The sequence below is a fragment of the Centruroides sculpturatus genome, unplaced genomic scaffold (assembly GCF_000671375.1).
Source record: "Centruroides sculpturatus isolate CEXI.00-Female unplaced genomic scaffold, Cexi_2.0 scaffold13, whole genome shotgun sequence".
Taxonomy (NCBI): Eukaryota; Metazoa; Arthropoda; class Arachnida; order Scorpiones; family Buthidae; genus Centruroides; species Centruroides sculpturatus.
The window spans coordinates 1,133,954-1,155,082 of record NW_019384405.1 but is presented as its reverse complement, the minus strand read 5'-3'; the positions used below and the strand labels follow the sequence as shown (position 1 = coordinate 1,155,082).

Here is a 21,129-nt window from a genome sequence, read left to right as displayed (position 1 = left end):
GTGGATCAACTGAACATTATGAGTACCAACTTGAGAAAAATGTTGCCAATTTTACGCGTGTTAATAACACCTCTGACACACCTTTAATACGTTAAATGGGACGGAGGATAATACAAAACTGTTAATTAAATAAATTTTTTTGTATTTAAAATAAGAAAATTTAGGCCTTATATAATTTGTCAGTCATTGTTTTCGTCCGTACGCTTCACCGATTTTGTACTATTCAATTATTTAAAGAATATATCGGAAATGTGTCTATGTCTACAAGGAAACAATTTTTTTCAAAAGAATAAATTAATAACGACGTAGAAACTATTTAAATTTAAATAATGAATTAACAGGCACACTGACATTGATTTTTCGAGAAGCATCTAATACAAACTATCCCGTAAAAGTTCGTTAAAAGGAATAGGATTTATTAAGTTTTAAATTGGGCGAACGTACACGTGTCCCCCCCACACACACACTAACATCCATACATACAGAAAAATCCCGCAAAATGTTCGCATTTCTCGACATTTCAAGGTCACCCGAGTCCAAAAAACGTAAACATCTTCGGGGAGGGGTTTGACCTATCGCCATACTTTCCCTGTGTTATGTATGACATCTGGGAAAGTAAAAGTGACTTTGACATACTCAAGTGTCGCGCGAGTAACTTTACGTAATCGCCAAGGAAAACTTTTACTTTTTTTTTCTTTTTTTTTCACTTGACATTCTGAAAATAGTCGCGATTGCGATATCGCATGGCGTTAGTTTTCTATCTCTATCCATTCTCGATCGCTCCGGGGGATCGACCCATTTTCGTCAGATCCGGTTTAAATAACGCAAAAATATATATATATATATTTTGTAATTACGAAATAATTTGAATAACTCGAAAATTACATTATCCATAACAGTTTTTTTTTCTTTTTTGGCTGGATAATTTGTCTTTGCGTGTTGACACGGATAAGAGAGTAATTGAAGTAGTTAATTCGTCACCCGGTTAAACGATTACTGCCCTTGAAATGTGGGCAATTTTTCGTATTTAGATCTGTTTTTCCCCTATAAATTTAAACGAATTGAAATGGATAATTAATGTAATTAATGTGAAATCCTTTGAATGGTCGAGAAGAGCAAGAGCTTGGATCCAAAGATTGTATACTTTTAAAATGATTTAAACAAAATGTAATCATATACTTACATTATCATTTACTAAAGAAATCACGAGAAAATTTTTAAATATTTACATTAAAGTATATATATATATATCATTACAACGTGTACTGGATGTAGAAACTCCTCCTCGTGTATGATCTGAATTAAGCTTTAGCATTTACACAAGAGATTACCACATTTTTTTTTTCCATTAATCATTCGATTAGTCAATCATCCAATCTATCCGAGGTAGCAGCAGTGGAGAATTTACGCGTAGGCGATCAAGAATTCCTCCTAAGATCTCGCTCATCATACATGAACAAATGTGTTTGTCCATGTAGTTCTTGTGTATTCGGATTCCACACAATTCGTAATTAAGTATGGACGAGGGATTTAATTTACGTAATCTTATGTAAAAACGTTTCCTACAACCTAAAACTGCCACCGAATTTCGGATTCTCCTCGAACAATACATTGTTTCTGTGCCTGAAGAACTGTACCCCTGCAGTGAAGAGCGAAAAAGTTGAGAAATTCGATGCTTACTTTCTTCTCTATTGTCATTTTTCTTTTCTTATTCCCTCAATAAGAAGTATTAACACTTCAATAATCTATAGAAAGGATCGAAAGTGATTGTTATATTAATTAAAAGTTAGATCAGTTATGTCTTTGCACAATCGAGTTTAGTTATTTACTTAATTATTTTCCTGTTTGTATAAATGACACGAGATTTAATTTATTGACAGAGATTAACCTCGTGTTTTATTTTCCTTTACATTAATTTAAAAAATATGATGTAATATTTTGAAATTTTTACTAAATTTTCTGCAGACATTTTTCTATTTTTCTGTGTTGATTTAAGAAAGCCGAGTGTTGTTCTATAAACTTTGTATTACTCAAGTTGTATGATGTCTATTTGATAAACAGGAAAGTAGCTTAGAAGCGTTGTAGAATCGAGGTCAAAATGTCAACTTATAACGAAAGGAGCTTTCAATCTATTGATCAACACATAAAGAAATCAATGTGATGCGGTTTTAAATCTCGATACTAAGTTACTTCTATAGGTTTTAGCTTCAGTTTACTATATAAGAATACTAGCTGAAGCAACCGAGAATATTATATATTAAGGAAAGGTAATCAGTATTATAACTAGGCAGGTGCAACGGGTGCAAAAACACAAGGGTCCTCGAAATTCTCAACAGACAGCTAATTCGAAAGTTATACAGAAGGGCTCAATTGAGGCAAAATAGAAAAGGGGTTCAATGTCTAGAAATGCACGAATGCACGTCTCTTGTTTTATTTTCATCAAGGGCAAAGAACTTAAAATATTGAAGGGCAGAACTACGCTTCCGTCATTCGCTCCAATTATACGCACCGTTAGAAAACCCTGCAAACTGAATTGGGTCGTCCTACCACCCGTCGACCTATTCGGACGATAAACACTAAGATCACAAATACCTAATGTTACTCGTAGATGCAGGAATCGAGTAGTAAGTACGAGGGCCGCCCAAACCGAAACTTAAATTGGGCCATCGCTAGATACGAGTAACCCCGTTTATAAATGGGCCACGTATTAGTGGCGGGTGTCGTATGTTCGACGTAACTTTAAAGGGAGGGCGCAGTTGTAGTAGCTTCGTCTTTTTAAACGTAAGGAAAGATCTGGCACAGATTTAAATATGCCAGTGGACATCTCGGTTCTGTTTTTTTGCTGCTGCTGCTGCTTATGGATTTCGGTTGCTGCCAAATCCCCGGATAATCTCAGATGGGGTACTTTGCAACCTTTACTGAACAGCTTAACCGAGAATGCGGCTCGCCAGTTGTTACCATTCTCCAGGAGTACGGAGCAATATTACAATATATCTGCTCGCTGCCAATCATCCTTGGGGGAATGGGGATTAGGTCTACAGAATCAACAAAATTGGGCATTGCAGAGTAAGTTACTTTGCCTTTTTTGTTTTCTTTAAGCAATTCTTCCTATTTTCTTGCATCTTCGGGAATTACCGTTGTATCGATCCTGTGTTTATCCTAAATTTTAATTAATAATCACCTTTCAGATTTAAATTACCCAGAATTTTGGAAGCCACGAGTTTCCTTTATTTATAGAAAAAGAAAAGATAAGCACACTAGACAACTGATTCTTCCATCAGATCTATTTTAAATACAGGTTGACCATCACTAATCCGGCATCATTAGGGCCTGTAGAGTGCCGGATTACCGATGGTTAATTGGGTCGTAGCTTGGATCCTACGTTGTTATTAAGCAAAATAACTTATTAAAAACTGCAAAAATGGCCGAAAAAACCCGCGAATATCAACACAATTCTCCTTTTTGGTAATGCAAATGTAATTGCGATGCTCTTGTATTGATAGAAGTTATGCAAGTATTAATAGCAAACGGGAAGTTAAACACTAATCAAGTATACATTATTACATTATTTTCCTCGAAATTTAGCAAACAATTAATTTTTTTCACGAAAATAACGTAATAATGTATGTGGTACTCACCAGTGATGAGTCACCACTTGATCTTTCGACTTGATGCGTGTTTAATTTTCTACAACTGATAAATACGTAGAAAAATTTCGTTAACAACCTTCAGTGCGAAGAAAAGACCTGGAATTTCCCCTAAAACTAATAGGATTTTTTACCCTAAAAAACTGAAACAAGTTCCTCTGAATAGTTTTGTTCCAGATGCAATCATATTAAAAAAAAATGTTCGTGTTATGACAATACAGAGAAACACAAATTTTCACTTCAGGGTGCATACAGTTGAGCAAAAGCAACGTGTGAAGAAAGTGTTTGAAAAAATAAATCCCGTTCTCATCTTTATTTCAGGCCACAGAATTGAAGAAGCTCTCTGGTATACACCTCTTCAAACTATAATTCATCATTTACTCTTAATCCATCTACTGTCTTTTACGATTCTTCGTCCATTTTATCTTCTGTTCTCGTAGAATACAGACTTTATTCGGAATGGATCTATTTTATTTTGACCTTCTGTCAAATAATTATCATTAAATCCTGAATTTTCGGTTTGGTTTATTTGATGTCAGTAACTCGACGCGTGGGCATTCTGCTTCCTATGAGAAACTTGTCTGTACTTAGGTGTTACAGATGTGAAGAAACCCGAAAAATTCAACGTGGTTATTCCGTTGGCCAAGCGCGAACCCACTACCAGTGTTCGGTGGTTTTATCTACTCGGCCACTGGTCAGTCTGAGTTTTCCATATCTTCCAATGTAGTGTTTATTAACACTCTGGAAACCTGACAGCCTGGTGTTGTATCTGACGTAGAATCGATAGAGAATGGTGGTTTTTATTAGTATAATAAAGTAGTGTCAACCGATACTTCTGTTGATCTGTTCTGTTCAACCGATACTGCTAGTGTACTATATTTCTATACCACCGCTCATGCAGTACCTTATTTTTTAATAAATTTCTCAGCGGTTTCTTCTTATCTTTAATAAGCTTCGATTTGGTATATTGTTCTTCATCCTTCATCCATGCTGAAGATTCCACGTGATTTTTCTTGTATATTTCGGGATTCGTTGTAACAATACCTCTCTCGTCCATGCCAGAAACTGTGTTTTTAGTGTTTCGTATAGCTGATGCTTCCTCTTCCCCAAAAAACACAGAATTATATTAGTTTACGTGTATCACTTCAACAGCTCCTCAGCTTGCCAAGAGAAAAATCCAGCGACGAGTTGCATAACTTTCCTGGAAAAAGAATCTAAATGATGTGTGGCGCCATCTGTTATGAATTTTATTTAAAAGATTTATATTATAAAATGTCAAAAAGCTTTTTTGATGAGTTTTATTTTAAAAATTTAAATGCTAATAACAAGTAAAATCTTCATTAAGTCCGACTCCGATCGGGATACGACACACGACACCCCTATATCTCAACAACCCGTTGACCTTTGACCATCAAAATTTAACAGCATTGATACCTCTAATACACGAACCTCCCTGCAAAATTTCAGAAATTTTCGACAAAAAACACAGGAGTTATTACGTTTTTTATATTTTATATAGGAGTTGCTGTTAAGTGTGGAAATGTTTATTTAATGTAATATTAACGTAATTGAATATTAAATAATAAACGTTACTAGTTGAATAATGTAACGTTTGCACGTGTAGAATGAAACGTGATCTATTTAAACAATGTTCAAATGTGTCAACGTTTAAGATCAAACAATTACTCGTATATTTTCAGAAATATCCGATAGAGGTCGCCACGTAGCGCCTGATAAATGACACGTGGCGCCCTCTATCGTAAGTCAACGCACGTGTAGCAAATATATATGTTTTTTAATCGATTATTTATTGAAGTAATCGATTAGTAAATTTTATCGTCTAATTTTTTTTTAATGAAAAATTTAATTTTAAAATACTTTTTTGGCTTGTGGTTTGATTTAGCTTTTTATCATAAAATATTTATTTCTTTTTATTTCTTTATAGAATTTAATTGCTACTTTAATCAATTAAATGAAGATCAAAGTAGCATTTTACGATCTAATCGTTTCCTGGAAGTTCGTCGTAAAGCGAGCCATTGATTTCTCGTACGATCTGTGCCATAAAACGAGGTTTCGTTCGTGGAAATAAAGCGTTTTAAGTGTATATAATACAATATAAAATATGGCATTTGATATAATTTTCTTTAAAATGAGCGTTAAAACACATCTCACACGATCATTTTTTAAGAAAATTATGGGAAATACAATGACTCGCTTTACGACGGGTTTCTAGAAGCCAATTAAATTGATAGAAAATGGATTACTATGTTGTATTTTCCACTCGGACCTTTAATTAGTCCAATCATTAGTTAAAATTCCTATTTATTCTGCATTATATTAGTGATTCTACAACACTATATAATTTGAATTCGGATGTCCCCGCTCAGTTTATATCATTTTGATATCTATAAGCATTCGTCTTCGTCCCCATTGCTTCCAATCTATAATTACTGTATTTACTTGGCTGTTTAAAGGTACAGAATTAATTCTAATTTGCATTCTTGAGTTACTTTTTATTTCAAATATCAAACAAATTTACTATATTGATCGATAATAATCATTACTTACACGTTTTATTAAGTCTCTTTTCCTATTTCCTCCTTCCTTCTTCCTTCTTCTATTAGTAGTATGGATCTCATCACATTCCTAAATGTTGCTTAAGAAAGATTTATTGAAGTGTGGAAGTAACATACGTCACTCTTTTAAACAAGACATACATTAATTTGATTACGTCAGTTCTAACCTTCCAAATATGTAAATTTTTACTATGATTTTACGCTTGTTTCTTCTCAATCTATATCAAATTCTATATTATAATATAAAATTTAAACACACGATTTTATCAAATAATGTTTTAAGGTAAAATTCGAAGGGTAAAGAGGTAAAATTATATCAATTTTCTAAGGGTTTTTCACGATATATTTCCTGTATTTAGTTTATTAAGTACAGATAATACTTGTGTGTATTAAGGCTAGCTACTCTATGACCTTTCTGACTTGTTAAAAAAGGCAGTGATTAAGCTGAAATTTATCTATAGTATAGGCTATAGAAATTGCCCTGTATTGCAGGAACATTTTAGCATAAGTACAATATCAATGATGATAATATAGAGAGAGTATAAGGATTTTTAACTTATGTGTCATTACGCGAGAATAGGGCACGAAACGATATTAGATGAACCCTGGATGTTATTTTTATGGCAATCGATCGACCGCGATGATCGATCGAGTGCTTTTTCGAACATATTTCGGCTGGATGATTCATTATCTGGTATTAACCGATTCAGACTTAGATTCGTAGCAAAAGAAAATGAAATAATTCGATGAATCTGTAGACGTGTCTGTACGAAACAACGCATTTTCTCGAGTGAAAGCGAATAGGGTAGCATGTTCTTTTCGTTGTAAAGCCGTTGTTGAACCGTAACTAATAGACATGTGCCAGACTTCGGGTTCCCTTCGTGCAGATGCCACAGATGCTACTGACACGTAATTTTCCGACAGACACGCGATTTATCGATTAATTCCGTTCGAACAACGTGGCTTACGGTTACAAGTCGAAAACTATATGATGGTTTCGTTTCTTCAGTGTTAGATGCCACTGGAAAGATCCCTACCGGTTTCATGGAAGGATCCTTCATGGAACTTGGTTCCTATGACGAGTGTATCAGAGTGGATGCTAAATCAGAGAAGACTCACTTTACTGGAAAGCATTGCTCCATAAAGCTGGCATTACAATGGAAGGTGATACTTAGCGAAGAACACGAAAGTTTCAGAGAATTGGGTGCACAATCAGCTGACGTACCTATCGAGATGCTGGTGAGTTCTTCGATTTTTACTGAATTTAGATTAAGTTTTATACTTGTCGAGGTATCACTCTCATTATTTAAAAAAAAAGGGAGGAAATATACAGTATTTATGTAAAGGCATTAAGGATTTTCCAAAGATTAAAAATGTATTCAAATGGTATTATGAAATCTCTTTGAGTTGCAACTTCATCTCTGAGCATTCAACTTTGGCAGAAAAGCAAGTTTTAAGAGATTAACGCCATTATAATTTGATTATCTAGTTATTGCTATAGCTTTAACTTGTAGCGAAGTAGAAATAAACAGTAAAGAACCCCAAGGTAAGTTACAAACTATACCGCAATGTATGTTCCATCAGTGTTATAAGAGTCTATTCGTAGAGACTTTACACCGATATATTAAAATATTAGTAATAAATTTGGTAAGTTTTAAAAACAATTGATTTAGAATCATTCTTCATTCATAAACACCATACTTCTTTTCGGGATCGCTCGCTTTACAACTAGTATAAATGTTTAATTATGACGTTATAAAAGGCAGTATTTTGGCACGTAATCTCAATATATAACATTGAACCTATAGGAAAGAGAATCCTCGCTTTACGACGTCTTCCTAAATGGCGATTCTTCAAGAAATATTAAATAGTATAAGCGAAGATTTATTGTATTTATTATATAAAAAGTTAATTCGGTTAATTTTTTATTGATTAGAAACAATATTAAAATGAATAAGAGGAATTTAATGAAATTATAAATACTGAGGATAACTTCTAAAAATATTTTGAAATAAATATATCGATTGTCTGGCAACACTTATTATAATTTGCTAGCTTGGCGGCCATTTTTGAAAATGGCCACCAAGCTATCAGTTATAAAAGATACAAATGATTTTGTGCTTCTTTACAATTATTTTCAATGAAATTTCATTGAATATAAATCGTAGAAAAGCTCAGAATCTTTGGCTGAGTTCTGTCCATAAGTTCTTGGAAACTGCCACGTTAATTGAAAATAATTCGGTTAATTTTATTTAAATTGGAACACCTCCAGCATTATTTCCCACCTCATACAGTCGATTTTACTGTTTATAATAATTGTGAATGATTACAGATGTATCTATGATTATAGAACATACAGCGTCATAATTGTACTGTACATTCCCACGATTCCTCAAAATGGACCACAAATATTTATACATTTTGAGGACTCTCGAATACCCCATATGTAAGCGAAATTCATTATATAATTATTTTTAATTTGTGGCCCTCTATTTAAGCGCTAAATTGGTTTATTAGATAACCTACTAAGAAGAAAAATTGTATAAAAGAAAGAAATTGGGAACTTGAAGTTGCATGATAAGTGAATCGTACCTCACGTGTCAATGATATAACTGTGTTTCATTTTCAGATTACAAGTAGACCCCCCTATAACACTATTGATAATTCCGTTTTATATGAATTCCATGTTGTACGAGTCACTTAGATTTTACAAATTCTTGTGCCGGGCTGTGAACGGCTCACGTATTTGTAAAATCTAAGTGACTCGTACAACATGGAATTCATATAAAACGGAATTATCAACAGTGTTATAGGGGGGTCGACTTGTATAGCCATTCATTTTCTCCTTCTACTTCACTTACACGAAGAATTCTTGAAGAAATCAATGACTACCCTCCCATTAACTATATATAATATCCACCATTAACAACTTACAGATGAACCCTTTACATTTAACAAACAATTTTCGCTTACTATTTTGAACTGATGAATATTTTTACACCCTTCTTGCATTCGTTGCATTGTCAATACTTTTCTAATGAGAAATTTTGAATATTTTTTTACATCTTTATAATTTTTATTAGCTCGTCTATCACTTTTCTATACGTAACATTTAATCACCGATACCTTTCGAATATCTCTATTAATTTTTAAACGTTCCACCGGATGGCGCTAGATGTATCTAATCACCCCTGTCACGACGATAATACCGATAACAAATTCGAGACTCTGCACTGCACGCAAAGAATTGCGTTTTGGTAGAAAAATTAATTTACTTTTAATTTAATTTTCTATTTTTTTTTTCTAGTGTTTTTAACCGTTGGGTAATTTCTGTACATTATGTGTTTAATCTCTTATTGGTTAACACACACGCCACCAGAAGGCAACGTGGTAAACAAGTACAGTATATTATAACACAATTGGGAAAATGAATAAACAGTATTATCGCCTGTGTATTTGCATTGTTAACGAATCGCTTTCCCATTGAATCTTGCATGAGATGAGCCTTTCTATATGCAAAAGAGGCCAAGATTCGTTACTGGCATTAGAGGAAAATCTACATTTTTTTAGTGTCTTCTAAGACTACGTACAGTACCCTTCTGTCTTAAGAACGATTGAAAAACGGATTCATTTCGGAGATTTAAATGGCAATGACGCGAAATTAACCTTCGCGATTAGTTTAAAAGTAACCCCGTAGACACGAAGGTTTTCGGTTTTTACTCGAATTTCTCTTACATTTCGGTTATTCGTGTCATCGAGATATCTATTGTTAGATTGGCGACAGAAGAAAACCCACGTAAAGAAATTGAATCATCGACCACTACGGTCGATCTCGGTCGTTATGCCTATGATTTTACAAAGAAGCAGCAGCGCGACTACAGAGGAGTTAGGTAGGTGCTCTCACCTATCTATTAAATATATATATACTGTATATGCGGCTTTACAACAGTTAAGTAAACGACGCCATTATAGATTCGTCACACCTGCTCGTTTACAGCAAACAATTGTAAAAAAAAAAATGTTATATTTCTACATCGTTCTTCAAATTTTATCTTATTTTATTTTTCCCGTGAATAATTTTAAATCGTCGGTTAAAAATTTGCTACGATTACGCACTGGTGCCACCAGAAAAGAGGTGAAGAAAACGTTGCCAGTTTAAGAAATCCCGGTTAATTCACGGTTGCCAGATTTGCCGTGCAAATTCTATTTCGTTTTTTTTTTTATTTTCCAGTACGACTACCGTCCCATGGAAGTTGCCAACATTATATACGGCCTGTGCCTTCCTTCTGAATGTAACACCAGAGACGTCTTGCAGTTGACGAATTCCGGTAAGTGTTATTTAGACACCGAACGAGATACGGCTTCCGATTTTCTCTCGGTTACTTATTTTACTTTGGCCAAGGAGCTCAGAATTGGATTAATTACTCTAAAGCCGATAAACGTGCTCTCGTGCACTCCCTAACCGCGTACTTTAAACGAAGTGTAGCGAAAGTACCGTCATCGATTTGGTGGCGAGTCGTCGTCGTCACTCGTTACCCGGTCGACGGTGGTAATTTACGTGTACCTTTTTCACTTTCCATTACTTTTTTTTCCCTCGTGCGCCCAGTGGAAAAAAGAAAAAAAAAAGTGAAGATCTACGCGCATTTAACTCAAAAATATTCGATAAATTTCCGTATTAATACCCATAGAAAGTCATGGATAGAAAAACCTTCCCTCCACTTCTTTGGTATCCATAAAAATATTATACAACCCATTGAAGAAAAGATTTTTTCAGAGCCGCTTCGAAAAATAATAATAAAAAAAGAGCTCGTAGCATAGGCCCACGTGCCAGTAAAGTGTTATTTATGGTAAAGAATTTCCGCGCGGAATAAACGTCAAAATTTCACCTTCAGAAGCGAGAGGGTATTTTCTGTTTCAGTGTTGGATAAATATTCCCTGCCGTTAGACGTCGTCAGAGTGAATTGCGAAAAGAAATCGGAAGGAAGAGAACTTACGTCCTGGGAAATTGCTGCCTGGTGAGTAATTCCGTTGCAAATGTTCCGCTCCGTGCCGTTATTAGTTCGGGGTGAAACTGCAGCACGTGCCAAACCGAGAGGGAAGAACGGGAAAAGGTCGTCGACGGCGTAGTCATTTCCTGCTCCGTTTTAATTATAATAAAGTACCCCATCGTTTTTTTTTTTTTTTATTTTAATCCTGACGTCCGATAAGAGCTTCGTCGTCCCTCCTGTCGACGGGCGATCGTCTCCAAACTCGTCCCCACTCTCTCTTTTCGCTTTCGACACTCCCGCGATAGACGGAAGTTACTCGGCACTCAAACGGTTAACCACCGGATGCAACCCATTGTTACCTTCCACCCTCCCGATTAACGGGTTTAGTTCGTTACACCCTTTACGACGGAGGGGGGGAAGGACGAACGAAATTAATACTTCGCGCCGATTGGACGGATTTGAAACGAGCGCCAATAAGTACAGTACGTCGTCGCCATTTTTTTCCCAGTCTACGGAATAAAATTCCGAATCGATGCCGCTCGAAAGGCACACCAAAAGCCAAGATTAATTGCATTCGTTTGATACGTTTTAATTCTTTAGCGCCAAATTATAATAATCTTCTAATTGGTTAAACGTTCGAGATTAAGAGGAGATTAGAAAATCCTTAAAGGATCTTCCATGAACTTCGTGGACCTTATTGCAATCTCCTATCTTTGAAAGCCCGAATTGAAATATTGCGATTCCGTTCTTTATTCTTTAGCCAAACCAATTACTCTATCGAGGGCGAGGGTGTGTTAATAATGGCCACGTGCTTAGCGAAGCCTGTCGGAAAACTCGATCCTTCTCGTACACCGCAACAACAGTAGACGAACGAAACACGGGTCATTGTCGATCCCATATGTTGAGGTCAACTAGCGGTTCCGCTGGCTTAAAACGTTAAGGGTCTTCCGCGCGTGGGCCCTCTTTTCTTCTAATCCTCTAGACCGAATCGATGTCGCGGGGGGATCTAATCGACCCTGCGGTAATTTCCCCGTTATAAACTGTGGTAATCCCCACCCCTGTCGACCGCCGGGTGTCATCGATTCCGCTCTTCGATTGATCCATCTCTCTTAGACGTCAGTTCCTTCATTTTCGCTTCCCAAAACGCCATTAACTTCCGACAGGCGCCAAGTTCTTAGAAACTGGACGCGAATTTACAAAAGAAAAAAAAATCCCCCATCGACTTATTTTAAATTCGCGTGTCATTTGTTTTCTTTCAGTTGTTTCTTAGCATCCGTGGTCATCTTGGTGCTGGTCGGGACCTTCATCGACCTTTGCACGTCGAGGGATATTCTGAATCGAAGTAAGTCCCTATATTTAATGAAGACGTAAGAGGAGGGAATCTCCATTATTTTTTTCCCTCGAAATGTTAAAATTTCGGGATTTTTTTCCGTCAGGAATCTAGAAAACATCCCAATAACTGACGCCCTTCTGTCGCTTCGGACTTGAAGGGAGGATTTATTATTATATATATGAATTTAATATCTTTAGTAATAAATTAGAATGGCGAAGATTGGAATATATATTAATGCAAATTCCCTCTTAAAAACATTATAATTTTTTTCTTTATTAACGTATTCGTAATACAAAGGACATACAACATCAAACTTAATCCTTAACAGGTTATTTAATTACTTAATATACAATTTTTCGGATTATCGAGTAACGTATGCGAATATAATTGCCCATAAATGGGAGAATTCTCGATGTACAGGAATGGTTCCTGAAGTTTTCGGGACGTTTGGTAATATAAATTACGAGAAATTTCGTATAACATCGAACAATTAACAAACACCGTGAAGTCCTCTTGATGATCCTCGAAAAGAGAAAGGAGATTTGCGGGGCGGCTGGGGTTTTGTTCTCCTTTTTTCGATCTCCATAGGGTTAGAAGGATCCTACGTAGGATACGTAAGGCAATTATTTAGTTATTTGTGGGAGTAAAAAGGGATCCTGTCGTTCCTCGTAGGGATTCGTCAGCCGGTAGACTCCGGTTGGTCGACTTAGAGATCGGAATCGGAGCGAGAGTGGAGGAAGGAAGGCGCTAACAACCCCGAGTGATAATCCTTTCCGGTCGAAGAAGGAGACCGATATCCAATTAAGGAAGCCGCGGGGTGGTAAGTGGCCGGGCGCGCGGTTCCGATTTTAGACGCCGTCTCCTGTTACCGAGGATATCGGATTACTGCATCGATCCCGGGGGAACACGCGCCTCGGGATGCTCTCTCTCTCTCTCTTCTAAACTCTTCTCGTTCTTTCAGGTAAGACGGGAAGAATTCTGAGAGGCTTTTCCTTCTATACTAACGCTAAGGAGGTGGCAGAAACAACCAGTCGAGCCGGAACCTTTGGATGCTTCCACGGCATGAGAGTCATCTCGCTCCTCTGGGTGATGCTGTCGCACTCGCTCTTCTTGGCTTACCCCGATCAAATTACCGTCTTCAGTAAGTATATCGCTTCCACCTCTCTGTTTCTCCACGCCTCTCTTCTCTCCGCGAGTAGGATTACGTATCCGACGAAGGTCGTCGACTTCTACTTTCCCAAAATCTCAAAACGCGCACCCCCCTTCCACCAACGGAAATGACGCGAATCTACGTCGAAAATATAAAATATACCTTGGCTAATTTCCCGTCAAACACTAAAAAAATAAGCTTTTTTTACCACAGAACCGCTGAGTGGCAATCTGAAGATATCGAGGAGCCCGATCATGGCTTTGTTGGACAATGCATCGCCTTCGGTGGATACTTTCTTCGTCATCAGGTAGGCCTCGATCTACTTCCGATTTCCACACTTAAAACATCTTTTAATTTTCCTCTTCTTCTTTTTTTCTTTCTAGCGGCTTCCTTTGCGCCTATTCCACTTGGAAATCCTTGGAAATTAATGGAGATCGGATCGACATTCTGTCCATCTTGTTGCGGAAGTTATGGAGGTGAATATTGAAATCGCTCCAAACATTCCTCTTGCAATCTAAGAGGGTCCTTTCCTACTTCCTCTCGGAAGGAAGATTGCTTCCTTCCGAAATACCCGTTTTCTAAGGCATTATCGGGAATATGGTGTAATTTGCAACGCATTGAAAGATGGATAGAGATGTGGCACACGGGAGGAACGTGTCAACGTCCGGGAATGGACACTTAATTAATTACAAATTTCCTTTCAGATTGAGCCCTTCGATGTGGGCCACTATAGCCCTGACCCTGTTGCTTCCACGTCTGGGAAATGGACCTCTGTGGAAGGAGAATTCGGAATATTTGGCAGGGGCCTGCCAGCGCAACGGTTGGACTAACCTTCTCTTTCTACAAAACCTATGGTCAATGGAGGATATGGTAAGTGGATAAAGAATGGTACGAAGATATCTCGGTGTCTATCCTCCATACTTCGATACTCCATTCATTTTAAGGGTTACTCTTCTACCCTTTACAACGAATATAACGTATTTTAAATGCGTATAATTTCGAAAAAAATCAATAGAAATTTATGCATCAAATTTAGAACTAAGGAATATAGGAATCCTACTCCTACACAGGACAATCATTTTTTTGGCGTGGCGCCATCTATCGGTTTTCTTTCGAAATTTTTGGGTGGTTAGCGTAACGTAGGCCCTAGTACTGTAGCAAAAACTTACGAAATCTTGTCCTATATCCATAATAATCTTCCCATAAAGAATGGAAGATCCTTGGCTAAAGACTAACTTTAAATTTACTGAAGGACTTTCTTAAGTTTCGTGGCACCCCCCCTAAATGGTTTATTATTTCAAAAGATGATAATTAACAATGGCTTTTCTTTATTTTCAGTGCCTAGTCCACACCTGGTACGTGGCCTGCTTGATGCAACTCTTCGTTATTGGTGTACCGCTGCTTCAACTCTGTTACAGGTAAACTTTCTCCACCCCCACTCGCGTTTTCAATGGAAACACTTCTCTCTATACGTCACCAGTTCGTTCCGTTTACTTTACGCTCCTCCTCCCTCTTAGTCCGTTCCAAATCGACGATTGCATCTCCCATCTATCAGTGAGTACTGCGTGACTCGGTGATGATAACCTCCGGGGTTACAATGTGTAACTCTCGACGTCTTCTCCGATTCCCACCTTTAAATAATCGATCGAGCGGCCATCCGTCGTTCTACTTTCGATATTTCATAATGTACAAAGGGCGAAAGATGGGCGTGTACTAAAAAAAAAAAGAAGAAGAAAAATAGCGAGTTCGTCTCGTGCCACTCCTACGCGTAACTCCAAACGGTTACGATTTATCGGCAGTCGAAAGTTACCCCGTGTTGGCCTTATTCAGATTAGCTCGGTTGCTCGCACTTCACCTTCGATTAATGTGAAGTGTGAGCTTAAATTTTGAAGATATCGGAGGTCCTTCGAGTGGGGGGATGGAGCACTCGGTGTTAACACCAGATACACCCAAACTGTGTGTAAAAAGTGAACCATAGAGAAGGAAAGATGTGAATCTGTAGGAAGAAGGGGGTACAGTACAAAACCTTATCTGTGTGTTTATTTCTCCGTAATCCTTCCCTCCTATTACGGTGTAAAATTACGGATCGTTTCCTTTATAAGTGTTCTATAACGTCAGTGTTTTCTTTCAGACGTTTTTGGCTTGGTCTTGGTGTAGGCATTGCTTTGGCATCGACTGGTATGGCCGTGTGTATGCTCCTTACCGTGCTGTACGGACTTCCCCCCGCTCCTCTCTACTCCAGTTACGGAGTCCAGTAAGTAAAAATTGTTTTTATAAACAAGGTCCCACGCGACTCCTAATCCTAATCCTTGTCTACCCGATATTAATTATCTTTTCGTTTCTAGCGCCATAGTTAAACACGTGTCGTTTCAACTGATAAAGCCTCACCAACACGTCGGAGCTTTTTTGATAGGAGCGGCCACCGGTTATATATATTTCAAGCGAGGAAAAACACCGGTTCCAAAGGTTTTTTTCGTTTATTTCTTCTTTGTTTAATGCTAAGTACACACGGAGAGTGTCCTGCTGGTTAGAAAAGCCTTTTTTTTTGTGTGTGTGTGTTGTTAGATATACGCGGTGTTAGGATGGATCGTCTCCCTGGCTGCCATGTCGGGCGTGGTATTTGGAGTTCAGAGCTTCCGAACGGATAAGGTGTACGAAGGCCCTGTAGCCGTATTGTATTCCGGACTGTTNCTAGGAGAAGCGGAAATAGAAATTCCAAACAGAGTCTTGCGGCCTCCCTCCCCGGACGCGAGACGACGGCCAACGGGACGCATCCATAAACCGTTTGGAAGGGAGCGCATTAAAAGTGGAACGACCACCGTCGTCCCCTTTCCCCCGGAGGTTTCGGCGGTGCGGGGGTCACAGATTAAACTGGGACTACCGTCCTTCCCGCCTTTAAACTCTCCAATCTATTTTATCTTTCTTCTTGTATTCCGGACTGTTTAGAAATATCTGGTCCACGGCCGTGGCCTGGATATGTTTCGCTTGCGTCACCGGGCGCGGAGGTAAGCGACGGCGCAACGACGCGCTGGTACTGGTAACCACATCTCCTAATTCACCCTTCTCGTTTTCTTTTCAGGACTGGTCAACGATCTGTTATCTTGGTCACCGTTTTCCTCCCTGGCTAGGTTAAGTTATGCCGCTTACTTGCTACACCCGTTACTCATCTGTTATCACACGTCTAGGATCCGATTTCCTTACTACTTCGACTACATTACGCTGGTAAGAGCGGTTCTTGGGTAGTGTTTGGTAACCGTGTACAATACGTATCCCGTGTGACGAAACGTTTTCTTGTCTTTACAGGGAGATCGCTACGTCTCGTACGTGGTAATAACGTTCGTCTTCGCCTACTTCTTTCACTTGATGATCGAAATGCCTTTCTCCAACGCGGAAAGAGTACTTCTGGACACCAAGAAGAAGACAGAATCAAAAGAATCGTAGAAGAGGGAAGGAAATCAACGAAGTCTTTTGTTTTCTCGTGGTGTGGAGGAATTGCTCTTCTCGATTCTTCGATAACTTACCAGTGTCGGACTCGTTACAATTTCCAGAGGACCCTTTATAGTTCCGTAGACGGATACGACACAGACATGGTGGGATCCACTCTTCTATCAACTGGGAAAAAAAGAAAATGGACCAAGTCTCCGTTCTTTCGCAAATTTCAATGTCTCTTCTTTCCGACAATTTGTACCGAAATAAATTCTTCGTACTCTCTTCTCGAGAATTTCTGTTTTGACCGGCACGGAGAAGAAAGCGCGTGGAGAGCGCGACGATGGCTGCGCCTTGGCGTCGCGACCGATTTTACGCTGGAGAATGGCGTAAACGACTTTGTCAATTAAGTGCACCTAGAAGAAGTTACTAGAGGAAGAACGGCGGAGGGGGGCGAAGGAGCCGTAGAATCTTTAAATCGGCGTAGAGCGGTAGACGGCAATTAAACGAGAATGTCCGTCCGACGGGAAGTCGTGGGACCGCTTCAATGTCGTCCTCCCACGCGCGCGACGCCTCCGCAGACGGGCGGGCGTCCGAACTTCCGGTCCGAGTGGCCCGCTTCCGGCCTGGACGGTAGCGGCGGACGGCGCGAGACCTCGCCCCGAGTAACGAGCGCCTTCGGGCCGGAGTCCATTCGAGCGCAGATTAATTTTCCGCTCGCCAATTTATCTGATTACGTTTGTACAATGCTTTTCTCTCCACTCCCATTCTCGCGGGGACCGCACAAAATCCTTTTGGGTGTGATTTATTCATTACCCGTTTGCGCCCCCCCGCCGTTGGAAGCGCAGTTCGGGGTCGAGAGGGGAGGCGCACCGGCCCAAGGCGGACACGGACCGACGTTTCATTACCGTAATATACGCGCCTGTCCCGAGAGACGTGGCGTCACGTGTCCGCGTCGGCGCGGCGCGCGCCGTCGGCGGAGCGGCCGAAAAAGGAAGCCGCGGCGCGTCACGCTCCACCGCGCCGACGGGCGGGCGCGAACAGCGACTCCGGATTCGACTTCTGTCATCGCGGTGGCTAACGACGACGACAGGCGCGCGTAATCGGTGATGCCAATCGGTGTTATTACGGAAATGGAGGCGGCGGCGCGGGGGATGGGGACGTCGGCGGAGGCGCGGAGCGGCGGGGAAGCGGTCCGCGCCCAATTAGCGGGCCGGAAATCAAAGGGAGGCAATTGCGGACGTCGTTAAAAATCGCCCGACGTCATTAAGGCGGCGTTTAATGAAAGGCGTCCGAGAGACGTCGTCGGCCGGCGCGCGGCATTCTCGAGATTCCTGTCGGCCTGCAGTCCTCAGATTGTTGTGCGTGCCCGGTAAATTTAGGATGTAATTTCGGCCGCAGGCATTGTCGTGGCGGGAAAATTGATGGCTCGCTAATATCGCCGGCCACCCGGCGGGCGGCCTCTCCCCTCGTCTCTGGCTGCATAATTGAAACCCCCCGTTAATATTTAAATCTAATTATTTAACGGCAAGCGGATACGCCCGGTCCGTCGACTCCCGGCTACCGAAACGACCTCGACCCTCCGGTCCTCCGGGTCCGGTGATTCACCACCGCCCGGTACGCCCGCTTCTCGCGCCGCGCCGGCGCGCCGCCGCCGCCGCCGCCGCCGCCGCCGCTCGGAGGAGGCGACTCCCTTCGGGGAAGCCACCGGACCCGGTCCAATTTGCAACGTTCCAATTCTCCTCCCGATTTTTTCCCGCTCGATTTTCTGCGCCTCCCCCAAGACTTAAAATTTTATACTTAAGTAAAATAATCCCGGAGGACTCCGTTCAATCAACAGGAGAGCAATAACTCGGGATAAGCGAGTTTTTCCACCGTCTCCTAGGAGAAGCGGAAATAGAAATTCCAAACAGAGTCTTGCGGCCTCCCTCCCCGGACGCGAGACGACGGCCAACGGGACGCATCCATAAACCGTTTGGAAGGGAGCGCATTAAAAGTGGAACGACCACCGTCGTCCCCTTTCCCCCGGAGGTTTCGGCGGCGCGGGGGTCACAGATTAAACTGGGACTACCGTCCTTCCCGCCTTTAAACTCTCCAATCTATTTTATCTTTCTTCTACTTTCGCTCGGTCCACTTTCTCTGTCTCTCTTTCCATCCGTCGCGTCGGCGCGTCGCCCCTCCTTTCCCGGGGCGTCGCGCCGCCGCTCCCGCCCAGGGAAAGGAATGTCGTATCGGCTACCGGGAATCCGGACGCCGTTCTCCGAAAACGCTCCCGACTCTCCGGAGACGGAATTAAAGCGCGGCCTCGCCTCCCCCCACCGGGCCCTTCCGGGGGGCGCAAGCCTCTCCTCCTCCCTCTCATTTATCGCCCGATAAACGCCTCTCCCTCCCTCCCTTCGACGTCTCTATTACATATTTTCTCCGCGGTACCGGACATTATTACGCACAAATTGCCCGGCTAAATTAAGCCGGCGCCCGAGAGGTAGGCAGGGAGGAAGGGAGGAAAAACCCGAACGCTCCCCGTTCACAATCCGCCGCCGCCGCGCGCCGCCGTTTAAGAGAGCGACGCGATCTGGCGCGCGCGCCGGGTGGGAAATTAATAAGAACGGGAAGGGAGGACGGGGGAAAAAAAGAAAGGCGGCGGGCGCGCGGGGCGGTAAAGCTCACCCCGGAGCCAGAGGCGTAATTACCGGCGGCGAAGCGAGGAGACAAGTAATAAAAGAAGGAGAGGAGTATCGACGGTGAGTTAAAGGAGGAAAAAACGCGGGACGGGCACATAAATCAGTCCTTTCGGGTAATGTTCGGGACGGTCGTCGCGTCCTTCGCATGCATATACTAGGACCGACGCCGGCGCGGAGGCGGGGAGATAAACGAGCCTTCCCCCCGCGCTCCCCTTTCGTCGCCGGTAATTTCGGGAATTCCGCTCGGCGCGCGCCGCGATATTGAGAGAGAGTCGGCTTCCCCGCCGAGCGCGGCGATTCCGGTGAGAAGCCGGATGTAACGGGGAAGGAATTTTTATGGGGCCGACCCCGGGCCGGGCTGCTGGGAAATCACTCGGAGCGCTGGCAGAATCTCCCGCCGGATGGAGCGCCGGCGCCGTACGCTACGCAATAAATTAAAGTCCCAAAACGGCGACGAAAAGTTTTCGGGGCTTTAAGAGGGAGGAGGATCCTCCGGGACGAACCATCAATTATTCACGTTTCAATTTCGGTGATGGAAGAAACGACCGAGATTTTTTCCGGAGATAAAACGGATTAGGAGACGGAGAGAAGAGGAATGATTTAGTGACCGACAACGTCTTTCCGGACGGTTACCTTGGCGACGGGCCCGGGCGGCCCGGTACCCCCACGCCTCTCTTTTCCCCCCACAATCGGCCGCGCGCGCCCCGGGCGGAAAAAGCCGGTCGTTAGGGAAGAGACGGTAAAATCTGTCTGTTTATCGTCGCTGATTAGTGGAAGAGCGCTTGTTGACACAACCCCGGGCAAACACGGGCTCCTTCGCCCGCAGTCGTCGCTAATCACTCCTCCGAGACTCTCCTCGACTCGGCTGTTTGTCTAAGGTGGAGCTCTGTTTGTACGCCGCAAATCGCCGTCTCTCGCGCCCCTCTCCTCTCCCCGCCGGCCGACGGCCCGCCGGCCCGGTTTTCCCCTTCCCCCTTCCTCCCCCGGCTGCAAATTTCCCTCGTCGACGGTCTCGGGCCCGCTCCTTTCCCCGCCTCCCCGGGGATCCTGCGGGAGAAGACTCGCGGCCTCTTCGCTCATCAACATGGATGAGCGAGAGTCAAAGAAACTTCTCCCCGTTACGTTGCGCCCTCGTTTGTAGTCGACTCACACTCCGGATAGACTTTACTTTTTCCTCTTTTTTTTCTCTCTTTCTTCATCCCTCTCGCGAGCACCCCCGTCTTTATTCCGCGCTCGTCCGCCCGGTCGCGCCGCGTTGCTTTCTTTGCCGCACCCGCCGCCCTCTCCGGACGCGAGCGGGAGGGGGCGAGGGGCAGGCGGCGCGAATA

General features: G+C 41.9%; 1 protein-coding gene across 1 annotated transcript; it reads left to right on the top strand.

The window, feature by feature from the left end:
* Positions 1–2,810: 2,810 nt before the first annotated feature.
* On the top strand, positions 2,811–17,405 carry LOC111618793 (nose resistant to fluoxetine protein 6-like). Its single transcript, XM_023360363.1, has 16 exons — positions 2,811–3,066; positions 7,233–7,462; positions 10,455–10,551; positions 11,142–11,238; positions 12,471–12,553; positions 13,506–13,685; positions 13,908–14,001; positions 14,078–14,170; positions 14,399–14,564; positions 15,033–15,112; positions 15,826–15,948; positions 16,040–16,160; positions 16,260–16,367; positions 16,621–16,699; positions 16,774–16,916; positions 16,998–17,405. Exons 1-16 carry the CDS (start codon positions 2,811–2,813, stop codon positions 17,133–17,135), a joined length of 2,088 nt encoding a protein of 695 aa, XP_023216131.1. The 3' UTR covers positions 17,136–17,405.
* Positions 17,406–21,129: the final 3,724 nt, after the last annotated feature.

Coding starts and splice junctions, on each gene's coding strand:
- LOC111618793 (XM_023360363.1), top strand. CDS start 2,811: ATGCCAGTGGACATCTCGGTTCTGTTTTTTTGCTGCTGCTGCTGCTTA. Junction 16,161..16,259: donor GAAAAACACCGGTTCCAAAG/GTTTTTTTCGTT, acceptor GTGTGTTGTTAG/ATATACGCGGTGTTAGGATG. Junction 16,700..16,773: donor TTGCGTCACCGGGCGCGGAG/GTAAGCGACGGC, acceptor TTTTCTTTTCAG/GACTGGTCAACGATCTGTTA.